Source organism: Dromiciops gliroides, chromosome 3 (assembly GCF_019393635.1).
Source record: "Dromiciops gliroides isolate mDroGli1 chromosome 3, mDroGli1.pri, whole genome shotgun sequence".
NCBI lineage: Eukaryota > Metazoa > Chordata > Mammalia > Microbiotheria > Microbiotheriidae > Dromiciops > Dromiciops gliroides.
In genome coordinates, this window is record NC_057863.1 from 377,199,585 (window position 1) to 377,214,483 (window position 14,899).

General features: G+C 39.7%; 1 protein-coding gene across 1 annotated transcript in view; it reads left to right on the forward strand.

Annotated features, from left to right (window-relative positions):
- The first annotated feature begins 3,080 nt into the window (after window positions 1-3,080).
- The window catches only part of MCM6 (minichromosome maintenance complex component 6), a 40,400-nt gene continuing 28,581 nt past the window's right edge, over window positions 3,081-14,899 (forward strand). Inside the window, exons 1-4 of the mRNA XM_043995418.1 lie at window positions 3,081-3,289; window positions 5,412-5,558; window positions 10,114-10,224; window positions 12,526-12,775. Of these exons, the coding sequence (XP_043851353.1) occupies window positions 3,183-3,289; window positions 5,412-5,558; window positions 10,114-10,224; window positions 12,526-12,775 (615 nt within the window). The 5' untranslated portion in view covers window positions 3,081-3,182. The remainder of the gene's footprint in view (window positions 3,290-5,411; window positions 5,559-10,113; window positions 10,225-12,525; window positions 12,776-14,899) is intronic.

A 14,899-nucleotide genomic window follows, 5' to 3' on the forward strand; every position in this document is an offset into this window, starting at 1 on the left:
GGTCCAGTACTCTGTCTACTGTGCCACCTAGTTGCCTAATGTGTTCATTTGTTTCCCTTATCTATACTTATTTATTACAAGGGATGATTTCTTTGAGGAGTGAGTTAGTTGTTCAGTCATTTTCAGTCATTCATGCCTACTGAGGAATTGTTGTTGTTTAGTGGTTTTCAGTCATGTTTAATTCTTCATGAGTCCTTTGGTGGGGTGGGTTCTTGGTATATATACTGGAGGAGTTTGCCATTTCCTTCTCCAACTCATTTTACAGATAAGGAAACTGAGGTAGAGGGTTAAGTGACTTGCCCAGGGTCACACACCTAGTAAGTGCCTGAGACTAGATTTGAACTCAGCAAGATGAGTCTTCCTGACTCCAGGCTCAGCACTCTCTCTATTGTGCCACTTAGCTGTAGTAGGTAGAGATCAATGAAAAAAGATACCCCCCCCCAAAAAGAAAGAAAGAAAGAAAGAAAGAAAGAAAGAAAGAAAGGAAATAGCATTGATAAAATATTGAAAACACAGAAAAAAAGGGGGCACAAACAATCAGGACAATTTTATTTTTATTATATTAAATGTAATAGGTACTTTACATATAAACTATATATAACACTCTGTCATAATAATTAGCTTATTTAAAACCTAGGGGGCAAAATAATGATCCCTAAGGTCATATCTTTCCTTCTTCTTCAACTTGAGAGAGTCTATTTGAAAAGAAAAGGTATGAGGGGGCAGCTAGGTGGCGCAGTGGATAAAGCACCAGCCCTGGATTCAGAAGGACCTGAGTTCAAATTCAGTCTCAGACACTTGACACCTACTAGATGTGTGATCCTGGGCAAGTCACTTGACCCCCATTCCCCCCCCCTCCAAAAGAAAAGGTATGAGGTCAATCACAAAGGATCTGAGCCAAGCACCCACTTAAGAAAATTTCTAACTTTTAGGCAGAGCTTGGACTGTCAAACTTCACTAGTTAACTCTTGGCCTTTTTGTGGTTGAGGAAAAAGTCAGTTTACTAGAAACATTTGAGTTTTAAGAGCAACAAATTGTATCTTAGTATCTGGAGATAGACAAGTGCCAAAAGGGGAAATTGGGAAAAGAGCCAAACTTTATCTGGAACCTCCCTCAGTATGGATTTTCTGCTCTGAGAGATATCATTGAAGCTTGGCCAAATGTCCTCGGCATATCCAATAGGACTCTGGTTCAGAGACCTTTCCGAGTCGTCCATTGAATGGCTGTCTTCTTACTCTAAGGTTGAGATTAAATAATTAATTCATCCCACCATTATTTATACATACACACATACATATACATTTTTTGGGGGGTTAAGTGATTTGCCCAAGGTCACACAGCTAGTGTCAAGTGTCTAAGGTCGCATTTGAACTCAGGTCTTCCTGAATCCAGGACCAGTGCTTTATCCACTGCGCCACCTAGCTGCCCCCATATATATACATTTAACAGAAATTCTAGGTTTTACATCACAGCGCACAAAAACAGAAATTCTGGGTTTCACAAACAAGTCAGGATAGCCTGTTAGCATAAAAATCTGTTTATCCTAACGACCCCTGGGCTTTAATATTTGTTCCTTTGCTTCATCCTAAGAACTTCTTGGCTTCTCCATCAGCTCTGCTTAAGCCCCTTGTAAATATTTTCTCTGTTAATTTAGTGTGAGCTCCTTGAAGTCAAGGATTGTCTAATTTTTCCTGTTTGTATCACCAGCACTTAGCACAGTGCTTGGCACATAGTAAGTAATTAATAAATACTTTTCCATTCATTCTTTTTATATGTTCATATTTGTTGATTATTGACTTTATTTATTTTGCAGGGCAATGAGGGTTGAGTGGATTATGGACTTTATAACAAAAATGAGAAAAAGAATCAGATGAGAGAAAAGAAAGTGAAAGCAAAGAAGATAGTGTTTTCTGGGCATTTGGCTTGGAAAGGGAAGGATATAGAATGAAAGCTTGAGGATGTTAGAAGGTCCACTGAGGGCTTTTGTTTTGTTTTTTTCAAGGAAAGGGAGACATGGGTGTATTTTTAGTCAAGAGGGAAGGACCCTGTAGACAGGGATGATAAAGAAAACAGGGATGACAATGCTTGTGAAGACAAGGCTGAAGATTAATGAGACAATGCACAGAAAACACTATGGAAGACCATAAAGTACTATAAAAACATTGGTTATTATGACAGATTTCATCTTATGCCTTTATGTGTAATATGTTTTACCTCCTTCATTGGTTTACAAGGTCTTTAAGAGTAGGGTAATTATTAATTTTTGTACACCCAGTGCCTAGTACAGTGTTTTTGTTTTGGGACAACAAGAGTTAAGTGACTTGCCCAGGGTCACACAGCTAGTAAATGTCAAGTGTCTGAGGTTCGATTTGAACTCATCTCCTCCTGAATCCAGGACCAGTGCTTTATCCACTGCCCCACCTACCTGCCGCTAGTACAGTGTTTTACAAATATATGTTGAATATTGTTCTGTAACAGAATAATGATTTGACTTTGTTAAAAATATTTTAGGGGAAGGGGGCAGCTAAGTGGCGCAGTGGATAAAGCACTGGCCCTAGATTCTGGAGGATCTGAGTTCAAATCCGGCCTCAGCCATTTGACACTTACTAGTTGTGTGACCCTGGGCAAGTCACTTAACCCCAATTGCCTCACCAAAAAAAAAAGTTAGGGGAAAATCTGGCAGTGTAAAGAGCAATGGCCCCCAAATCCGAGAGCCTGTGTTCAAATCCTACCTGAGACTGCAATCTTGGGAAGGGAAAGTCTCTTAACCTCGCTGGGCCTCCGGTTTCTTACCTGTAAAAGGAGGGGGTTGGCCTAGATGGCCTTCCGGGTTTAGACTTAGGATCGATCAGTAAGCATAAGCAATACTCCATACTTAAAGGCCCCCAAAGTGGGCGGGTGCACTCAGAGCAAGTTTTGAGAAAAGAGTTCCGGCACGCAAGCATTTGGCGCGAAAAGCCTCCCTCGATGGGCGGGGCTCTGGAGGAGACAACTTCTCATTGGCTAGGTTTGGCGCGAAAACCCCGGACTGCGGGCCCGCGATTGGTTCCTGCAATCTTTTCGGGAGAGACGGCGGGGAAGACGCCTTTTCTCTCCCGGGCCCGGGGAAGTTGCGCGTGGTGGGTTTGGGGAGGCTTGAGCACCGCCGGTCCAGACTTCCCGGGGGCTGGACGCTAGTGGCCATGGACCTAGTGGCGGCGGCGGAGACGGGGGCAGGGACCCCGCACGTGGAAGTCCGCGATGAGGTGGCGGAAAAGTGCCAGAAGCTGTTCCTGGATTTCCTGGAAGAGTGAGTGGGGGGCCCGGAGGAGGGGGAGGGGAGAGGCGAGGGTATGGGGGAGGGGGCTTCCTCGGCACAGCCGCCCCTTTTTTCTCCGCCCCTCAGTCCTAGGCCTTCCACCGCCCCTTGGCTTGTGCGCCGGGGATCGTGATCCTGCCCACCCTGACTGCCCCGGGGGCCTGGGTGCTCTTCCCCCACCCCACTGCCCTAGGCCAAGGTGCTCCTCCCCCCACTCCCCGGAGTCGATCCCATCCCCCTTCTCCCCTTCCCTACTTACTCCGTTACACTTCTCCGGGAGTGGTTGTAAAGCGCTTTTAGGTGAAGCACTTCCTCCCGGGGAGTGGAGACTCCAGAGCCTGGGGGTATCCTTGCTCCCGCCCCATTTCTCTGACCCCCTCCCCCCCCAAACCTGCATCCAAAGCTACCTGGGTCCCTCGTGGGTCTCTTGGGCTCAGCTCTATAAGCCTTTTCTAGCGTGAGGCCGGGGGCATTGGCGGGGCCTGAGCAGCAGCCGCTTTGCCTGTTGCAGGCATAGTTATAAGAGCCGGATGTCGGGAGGGAGGGGTTGGCGGGGTGGGAAGGCCCGCTCCAGAATAGGTTTGCGGGGCTTTTTGTTTTGGTTTTTTGCACGTTGTCTTTCCTCTTAGAATGTGGCAGCTAGGCGGTGCAGTGGCACCTGGAGTCAGGAAAACCAGAGTCCCAGTCTTCCCTAGTGGTGTGACCCTGGGCAAGTCACTTCTGTCTGCCAGAGTATACTCATCTGTCTAGTGGGGATAATAATAGGACCCACCTCCCCTGGTGGTTGTAAGGAGTGAGATAATATTTGCGAAGCGTTTTGCAAACAGTAAAGTGCTGTATAAAGGCTATTATTACAATTAAATATGAGGAGGAGGATCCTTTAGGGCAGTATTCCAGTTTTTTGTCTGTCTTTGTATCCCACTCTTGACAGTACTTGGTCACATAGATTGTAAACTGCAGAGCTGGGATTTAAACCCAGGACCTTTAAATACAAATCAGGCGCTCTTTCCAGCAGACCATTTCCATCAAATTCAACCCAATGGTTCCCCTAACTTAGTGTTCAAGGCTTTGGTTGGCTGTTCAATGTTACATGGCTCCTGGTGGAGGTGGTAGCTTCTGATCTGGTTATACTGTAGAGTTGAGCCCCTTATACTTGAACATTTTACCTCTGCTTTAGTAGGATGGTTTTTTTGAAAGTTACAGTAAGAGATGGATCTGGTTTTTGTCCCTGACGCTGTTTAACCTTAAGCTTGGAGATTGTCTATTTCATCCATAAGAACAATCTTACAAAGAGACAGCTAGCTGTGCAGGAAAGAGCCCTCCTCTTGAAGGTGGAAGGCTTGGGCTTGTGTCCCAGTTCTGCCATTTTCTATCTGTAAGACAGGTGTGCCCCATTAACCTCTTTGGAATTCTTTGTAAAATGGAAATGGTACTTTTAAACCTATGAATACCATTTATGAACTATGAAACACCCACAAATGTGAGTTGCTATTGGGTCAACAAAACCTTAATGTTAAGTATAAATGATCATTCCCCCAATTTTTCAATCAAGTATATTTTGTAGAACAGGGAAAAGTACATAATTTTTTTAAACCATAAATTCTTGTAATCTTTCTGCTTTGTCTTAGGAAACTGGCAGAATGTTTATTCATCTTTTTGTAGGGCATATTATGAATCTCCCATTTCCCTTCCCTACTGAAAATCTCAAGGATGATCTTGTTAGTGTGCTTATTTTTACCTTGGTTCTAGGATCGGATTTTGAATATCCATTACATTTGTGTCAATCAGGTTAAGTACTCCCCATTGGAAAATTTGGGTTAATGGGTTGTTTTTTTCCTGACTTTAAGAAGAAATTCTACATCTTTGTATTATAATGTCTGGTACTGACATTTTCCCCCTCTCCTAGCCATTTGTCATTTGACTTGTGAGCTTCAACTCTTAATCTGTAAAAATGGGAATAATAATAATACTCTACTTAATTTCCAAGACCTGTGAGGAAGGCATTTTCTAGGTTTGGGGGCACAACACACACGTGTGTAAAGTATTTATGTTATTATTAATAGTGCTTTATGCCCACCTTTTTAATTTGATCTGATCTTGATTTTTCTTACAGATTCCAGAGTAGTGATGGAGAAGTAAAATACTTGCAGCTAGCAGAAGAGCTGATTCGTCCTGAGAGAAACACATTGGTTGTGAGTTTTTTGGATCTGGAGGAATTTAATCAGCAACTTTCCACCACTATTCAAGAGGAGTTCTACAGGTGTGATTTCTTATTAAAAACCCACTGAGTTTGAGGACAGAAACCGAAAAACCAGCTAGTCTCTTAGACTCATAGACCTGTAGAGTGTAGGAGCCAGATGAGGAACTTTGAAGTCAGCCCGGGTCCTTTATTTTACAGAGAAGTCTTGGTTAGAAGGTGTTCTGCTAGGTAGACGTTTGTCACTGGAGATAGACACATCTCATGAACCACTAAAAAGTAGGCAGCCTCTAAGAGTACAGCACTTTTAAACAAGCATCTCACAGCCTTGGGGCTAGGTTTTCTCAGGCCTCAAAATCACTCTGTGGTCTACCCAAGTTCCTGTCTTATTTATAGGCGTTCAAGTTTTAGATAAGAGAGTTTGTTTGATTTTCAGGTATTGAACAGTAATGTATGTGCTTTGTCCCTTCAAAAAAAGTCCTCAGGACAAGAATTGGATATGGGATAGTGTATGTGTATTCTAGGTAGTCCTCAGGATATCCCACCTGCCTACAGAATAAATCAGTTTAAAAATGAATGTCCAGGGGCAGCAAGGTAGCCCAGGGGCAGCAAGGTAGCCCAGTGGCTAGAGCACCAGCCCTGGAGTCAGGAGTACCTGAGTTCAAATCTGACCTCAGACACTTAACACTTACTAGCTGTGTGACCCTGGGCAAGTCACTTAACCCCAATTGCCTCACTTTAAAAAAAAAAAAAAGAATGTCCAGGACAACCTTGAAGGAGAAAAGAAGGCAAAAAAGGAAGGAGATGGGGTGAAGTCCCCTCCTATTGTGTTGGTAATGAGAAAGTGGCCTGTACACCTAGGCAGCTGGGGAGGCACAGTAGATAATGTTGGACTTGGAGTTAGGAAGACCTTAGTTCAAATCCTGCCTCAGATCCTTGTAGTCCTGAGCAGTTCATTAACCTCTAAGCTTCAGTTTCTTTATTTGTAAAATGGGGATAATACTAGCACCTACCTCACAGAGTTGTGAGGAAGCTAGTACAGACTAATATTAGCTAACATATACAAAGTACCTACTATGTGCCAGGCACTATACTCTACAATTACTATCTCATATAATTTCCAAAACTTGAAAGTATTAAAATGCTAGCTAAATGGTCCTAACCTAGGGTCCATGAATTTATTTTCTTAATATTTTAAGAACTATATTTCATTATGTAATTGGTTTCATTTATAATTCTGTGTATTTAATGCATTTAAAAACATTCTGAGAAGGGGTCTATAGGCTTCACTGGAGTGTCAGAGGGGGTCTGGGTCCATGGCACACCGTGGTTAAGAAGCCCTGCCTATGACATCTTTTAGCATCACCTGACTGATTTACTTTGCCAGGCTCACATCCACCTGAGTTGCCTTAGTCAGGGCTCCCAGTTGCACCGTCGGGATCATGGGTGCAAAATGTACATTTTAAACTAGTATAAAAGGATTAAAGGCAAGTGTACTATAGCTGATAGAATATAGAATATGGAATCAGGAAGACCTGAGTTTCAATCAGACACTTAAAAGTAGTGACCATGTGCAAGTCTTGTAACCTCATCCGTAAAATGAAAATAATGTCTGTAGTGTGTAACTTATGGGGCTGTTGTGAGGTTCAAATGAGATGGAAGAATTTCACTTTTGGAAAGAATTTCATCATCTTGTCTGACCATGTTTGAAAAAAGACTTCCAGTACAGCATACCCGAAAAGTGGTCATCTAGCTAGCTTCTACTTAAAAGATACCATGAGGGAGAACTAACAGCCTCCCAAGCCAGTCCACTCCATTTGTAGAGAGCTCTGTCAGGAGGTTTTTCCTGATATCCAGCCTAGATATGCCTTTTTGCAGCTTCTACGGGTTGCTTTTAGTTCTTCACTCCAAGGGAAAGCCTGATCAATTCTTTCACATCACAGCCCTTTCAGGTACCTGAGGACCCTCTTCACCTTCCTCTTCCTAGTCTTCTCTGAAGAGAAGAATATTTGTAGGCAGAACATCTCCAGGTCCTTCAGCTGTTCCTCGTGTAGCATCAACTTGAGGCCCTTCACCGTTTTGGTTATCAACATCCTTCCTAAACTTTGGTGCCCAGATCTGAACTCAATATGAGGAGTATTCTGAGCAGAGAAAAGTATGGTCACCATCACCTCTTTATTCCTGGAAACTATTTCTCTCTTAACACTACCCAAGGGCAGAATAGTTTTTGTTTGTTTTTGGCTGCTGTATCACATCATTGAATTACTTGAGCTTGCATTCATTCTGCTAAAACGCTTCTTTTCATACAAAGTGCTGTCTGGTTTTCCCCATCTTGTATTTGTGAAATTGATTTTTTTTTTTAAGTCAAGTATAAGACTTTAGATATATTCTTATTAAATTTTACTTCATAGTTTTATCTCAACGTTTTAGTCTATTAATATCTTTTTTGACAGTGATGGGCACCCTGTTATTCATCCTTCCCTAATTTGTGTCATAGTAAATTTGATAATAGTGCCTTATCCCACGACACTCAGGAGGAAAATAAAAAGCCCAACACTGGACTAAGCAAAGAAACTTAGGACATTCCACTGGAGACATTCTAAGTTGACATTTGATCCATTCATAACTACTTTTTGGGTCTGGAGCCATCTAAATCTACTAGCTGGTGACTGGTGACTAACTTGGCTCTCTCCATTTTTCCCACTAGAATAGCTTGAGATAAATCCTTATATCATGACTTAATCTCTGATAAGGGTCTGATATCCAAAATGTGTAGGCAGCTAACATATAAGACCAAAAGCCTTTCCCCAATAGATTAGTGAATTGTGAACTTTTAACAACCATTTAAAAGAACACTCCAAATTGCTAAGAATAAGAGAAATGAAAAAACAAATGCACTAAGATACCAAAAGAAAGGAAAACTTAATAAGGTGAAATACTTGATCAAATGTTCTGCTAAAACCTAGGTAAATTGTGTCTTGAGAATTCCTCTGATTTAGCAGCTTAGTAATCCTGTCCAAAAAACATGGGATGTTAGCCTGTTCTTACTGAAGCCAACTTAATATTTTTGTGATAGTGCCTATAAAGTGCTTTTCATACTTTATATTGACATATAAATGTAATTCTTTTTGAAATAAAAGTATTTTATTATTTCCAGTTACATGTAGAGATAGTTTTCAACATTTGTTTTTATAAAGATTTCCAATTTCAAATTTTTCTCCCCCCCCTCCCCTAGACAGCAGGTAACCTGATATAGGTTTTATACATATATATATATATATATATATATATATATATATATATATATATATATATATATGTATGTATATACATATATATATAACATTAAACATATTTATGCATTAGTCATGTTAGAAGAATCCAAGCAAAAAGAAAAAACCTCAAAAAAGAAAAACAGCACCAAAAACAAAAGAAATAGTATGGTTCCATCTGCATCCATATTCCACAGGTTTTTTTTTTCTGGATTTGGAGAGCCTTTTCCATCATGAGTCCTTTGGAACTTTATTGTACTGTTGTATTGGTGAGAAGAATCTAGTCTATCACAGTTGATCAACACATAATGTTGATGATACTGTGTACAATGTTCTGGTTCTGCTCATCTTACTCATCATCAGTTCATGCAAGTCCTTCCAGGTTTCTCTGAACTACTCCTGCTCATCGTTTCTTACAGCACAATAGAATTCCATTATATTCATATACCACAACTTGTTCAGCCATTCCCCAACTGATGGGCATCCCCTCAATTTCCAATTCCTTGCCACCACAAAAAGAGCAGCTATAAATATTTTTGTACATGTGGGTCCTTTTCCCTTTTTTATGATCTTTTTGGGGAAAAGACCCAAAAGTGGTATTTCTGGGTCAAAGGGTATGCACAGCTTTATTTATAGCCCTTTGGGCATAATTCCAAATTGTTCTCCAGAATGGTTGGATCAGTTCACAGCTCCACCAACAATGCATTAGTGTTCCAATTTTTCCATAGCTTCTCCGACTATAAATGTAATTCTTGTTTTTAATTTTTTTTTTTTTAGTGAGGCAATTGGGGTTGAGTGACTTGCCCAGGGTCACACAGCTAGTAAGTGTTAAGTGTCTGAGGCCGGATTTGAACTCAGGCCCTCCTGACTCCAGGGCCAGTGCTCCATCCACTGGGCCACCTAGCTGCCCCTATAAATGTAATTCTTAATGGCTTCGTAGTAAGAATAGTGGTAATAACAAAAGCATTATGAAAGCCACGTTTGGTTGGAGGGCTTGATCACTGATTTTGTTTAGACGAGTGGTTCTTAACCTGGTATCTATGAACTTGTTTCCTTTAATATTTTGATTACTTTATTTTAATAGAATTGGTTTCCTTTTGAATCCTATTTATTTTATTCATTTAAAAACATTGTTCTCAAAAGGGGTCCTTAGGCTTGACCAGGCTGCTCCAGGGCTTCCTGACACAAAAAGGATTAAAGGTCCCCAGTCTGGAGGGATGTTTTCTGGTCAGTTGCTAAGTTGCCCAAGATTGTTCACAGGATGAAAACTTTGGTTTATTCTTCTGACAAGCATGAAAGAGAAATTTACATGTACATAGTTTATGCTCTGGTTTTCTGTGTTTCAGAGTTTATCCCTACTTGTGCCGGGCATTGAAAAACTTCGTCAAGGATCGTAAAGAAATTCCACTTGCCAAAGATTTTTATGTTGCGTTTCAAGACCTCCCTACTAGACATAAGTAAGAAGCTAAGACATATTTTTCTTGTTCCTTCCTTCCCCTTCATCTCAATATTATTATTGTATATTATTTTGGCTTTTAACAATTTACACAGAAGCAAAGTCAATTAAATTTTATTACAATTGAGACTATAAAATAAATTCAATTAACTCGTTTTAGTTTTAACAATCATTTCAGATGCAATAAACTCTTACCTCTTAAGGAAGCAAGCAGTTCTTCCTCCTACACACCCATCAGAATGGGGGCAGCTGTATGTGACTGCCATATAACTGGCATACATAGCGCTCTAAATAACAATTACAAAATGAAGAATGTATACATGTAATTATTGGAAAAAGACAGGCACTCTTACATATAAGAAAAATGGATGAAAAAATGTTGAAAACTATCTTTACATGTAGGTGGAAAATAATAAAATACTTTTATGATAAAAACAAATAAGAAAGATGGGAAAATATGAGCTAGAGCAATTTACAAAGTAGATATTATATTACATATATAAAAAGCTACTTAAATCGCTAATAAAGGACCTCTTCAATTCATATTTTGTGCAATACTTTTAGTGTCTACACAGACAGGTCTTTTAAAAAATTAGATATTAATTTACTAAATATTTAAGCAGTAACAACGCATTATGGATTTTTTCTTACAGTAATATGTAGTATTCTTTTGTAATGATACTATAGAAGAGTATTTATGGTTTTAATGTACAATACATAAAACTGCAACAGTTATTTTTGCTAAATGATATTTGTGAACCATTCCTGAAGCTTATAAAGGAAACCCAAACTTTTATCTTTTATATAAAGTGTTACATCTATTTGAATACCTCAAAGCTCTTTTCTGAATTTTATTTCTGAATTCTGGCCCTTTAAGAAGATAGTATCACAGATATAGTACAGGCTGTGTTTGCAATTTTCATAAAATTCTTCCTTCATTGTATAGTTTTTGCCACATGCATTTACTCAAAGTAGACAGTGGTTAATTTTCTTCCTCCTCCTTTCCCTTTCCTTCCTTCCTCTAACAGAACCACATCATTATAGAGACATGTTCAGTGATTTGTTGTTTTACCAAAGGAACTGAGCCATAAACAAATAAGCAAGTGAATGTCACTTCCTCCCCTTAGCTTCAAAGTGTAAAATACTTTTATGAAGGCAAGGAGAGGTCATGTAGAAGGCCAAGACTCTGTAAATATGTCATTTTTAAAAAAGTCACACGGACACAAAATATACTTAGTACTAGTCCTTGGCTTTTGCAAGTTATTTCATTATTTATCTTTTTACAAAGGTAATTCCAACCTCCTATCAACCCTGAAATGAGGATTACTTGTCCATTACTCTTTTATACCTTTGAATTCTGGAACGCTTTTTTTAAATATCTCATTGTAAAACCCAAGAAAAATTGTTCTAAGTTGATTTACTTTTTCTTTGTAATAAAAGAAAACCATAAAACAACAACTTCTTAGTTGCTAATAAGACAGTACAGCCTAGAGCATTTTGCACAGTCACTGTCCAGGTTAGTAGCAGAGTATATAAATGTTCATAACAGGATTAGTGCTGGACACTAGCAGAAAAATCATGTCTTCATTTTGTCTGTTATGTAACTTGAGTCTTAAAATTGTTCTTCTTAGAGCTGTGGAGAAAAGCTATTTCTTAAAGGGTAAGATGTAAATTCAAGAGAAAGCAAATTTTTATTTTACATGCTTGAGAAAACAGATTCTAGGGAAACCTGTTCTGGAATTTGAAAAAGACATGATGCTGAGAAGCCAAGTGAGAGGAGGTGAAAAGAATGAAGGTAACCTTAGTAGTCAGTGCCAAGATTTATCTCAGTTAACACAGCTAACAATGGACAAGACTTTGAAATAGTTTAATTTTGCAAAGGAATATGAGGCTTATGTTGAGTGGGTGGGAATTGAGCTGTACCTATAGAATCAGCCAACCATCAGACATTTATTAAGAGCCTACTATGTTTCATGGACTAGGTACTGGGGTATCGGGGGAATGAACAAATGTAAAGAATGAAACACTCTCTTCTCTCAAGTGGATATTGTACTTCCAACCTGGAAAAGTTTCCAAAGTAATTTATTCTGTATCACAGATAATAAAATTGTCTACTTTGCTTCCCTTTGGCATTGAAGTGAAGGATGATTCACAGTAGTCTGTGATTTAGGGGATGATGGTAGAGGGAATAATGAACTAGAAAAAGTAGCATTAATGTGGAATAACTTCTGTTTTTGTGAGCTTAGTAGAGAAATTCTGTTTGGGCAACGAGTAACTGCTGGTGAAACATTTATTCTTATAGAATTCGGGAGCTGACTTCATCCAGAATTGGTTCACTCACACGTATCAGCGGGCAGGTAGTCCGAACCCACCCAGTGCACCCAGAGCTTGTAAGCGGCACATTCTTCTGCCTAGACTGTCAGACAGTGATCAAGGATGTGGAGCAGCAGTTTAAATACACACAGCCGAACATCTGCCGAAATCCAGTCTGTGCCAACAGGAGAAGGTTCCTGCTGGATACGAACAAATCAAGATTCGTTGACTTTCAAAAGGTATTATTTTTGGTTAGTTCTATTGGGTGTCAGTAACTCCTAGACATCTAAAATTTTGAGTCCGAGGTTTATTTGTTAAGTTCATTTTCCCCATCAAGTAACCGTTTGCAAGTTTGACAAATGCTGGGTTAGTCTTTTTTTTTTTTTTTTTTTTTTTTAGGTGTAGACCTGTGATTTTATTGGTGTGGGGGAATTTCATTATAAAAACTACCTCCCCGGTCACTCCTTTTTGATTTATAGGCTAAGAGAATTGTCCTGAGCCACTGAGAAGTTCCCTGATTTGCCTGAGGTCATACAGGTAGAACTTGATTCCGGGTCTTCTAACTCCGAGGTTATCCTCTACTCACTACTTCAAACTGTTACGGGTGTATGGAGTCTTCAGGGAGGTCTTGTACCTCAGGGCTGCTCACCTACCTTTGGTGTCCACCTGTTAGCCAACTCTCACTTGTGTTTCCAAGTAGCTGTAGCGTGTGCAGACAGGCTAACCTAGGTTGAGGATAGCTGACAGACTTGAAACCCTTTAATGACCTAAGGAGATTCCAACCCCAAGCACGTGAAGACTTCACCTAGTGGAATGGGCAGATGAGAACAATCTGTTCCAATGGCCCTGAAGCAGGTGTTGTGGAGACTTCGAGCCTGATTGGACATTGAAGATGCCATGGTCTTCCACTGTATTATTTTTGGTTTTGGTTTTGTTTTTTGGGTTTTTTTAGTAAGGCAGTTGGGGTGAAGTGACTTGCCCAGGGTCACACAGCTAGTAAGTGTTAAGTGTCTGAGGCCAGATTTGAACTCTGGTACTCCTGAATCCAGGGCCGGTGCTCTATCCACTGCGCCACCTAGCTGCCCCTTCATTCACTGTATTATGAGCTAGTTGACCTGTTTTTTGTCTTGCCACTGGACTTCTGTGATTCTGGAAGATAGAGTGAGGCCCACACTTTGTGTGACTCACCCTCACTTAAGTCCAGTTCTTTCACAAGGCAAGCTATCTATCACCCATGATATCAAAAACAAAAGACAGACAACCCCAGGCCATTTTTCTGTCCAGTGATTTAAGCTAGAATTATTTGGATTGTCATGGGGTTCTTTGTTAAACCTCAGGGTTGTTTGTTTTTTTAATTTTTAAAAATACTTAACATATTAAAGTATTGGTTAGGATTAATTAAGAATGGCAGACCATAATACCATTTCTTTGTTGAAAAGAATGATAGCTTGGGACAGCTAGGTGGCGCAGTGGATAAAGCACTGGCCCTGGATTCAGAAGGACCTGACTTCAAGTCTGGCCTCAGACACTTGACCTAGCTGAGTGACCCTGGGCAAATCACTTAACTCTCATTTCCCCACCAAAAAAAAAAAGAAAGAAAGGAATGATAGCTATTATGATAATTTTCTAAGCTTATATATCAGGTAATTCATGAGATTTAGGACCTGGTATAATTATTAGTTCATGAGAATGCTAAATCTTATTTCTTATGAATGGTTAGACATAAAAGCTTAGAAAAGTATTATGGCAGGTATTAATCTTTTCTATAAAGGAGTTATGATCTGCTATTCTAGTTAATCCTGGCCAATACTCCAAATTTTGTTTTGATAAGCAGTGAGTATTTAATTCTGGTTAATTTCCCTTTGCTTCCAGCTATCTATTAGTGATGCAAGAAGCTTTTTTACTGTTTTATTGTTAATCATGATGAATTCACCTAGATTATGTAAGGTTTACAGAATGCTTTTTTTTTTTTTTCATATTCTTGTGAAGTAAATACAAATACCAATTCCCATTTTACCACTGAGGAAATAGTTTTCAGGGTAAGTTAAGTACTTGTCTCTGGTCACAGGCTTGGCTCTTGTTGGATCCAAGGCTTGAAACAGATTTCTGATTTCTAATCCAGAACCCTTTCATCAGGGCTACACCAATGTATTTCACAGATGAACCTCAGCATCAAGTTAATGCTAGATATAGGCACTTAAAGAAAAATTCCTGCTAAGAGAGGGGAACAGTGGTTGAATCAACCTCAAACCAGCAGAAACAGACATTTATTTGTTTGAATTTAGACTACATTATAGATTGATAGATTTTCTTTGGTTCTGCATTAAAACTAGTTGTTATTCCTGGAGTAGCATACAGTGTCT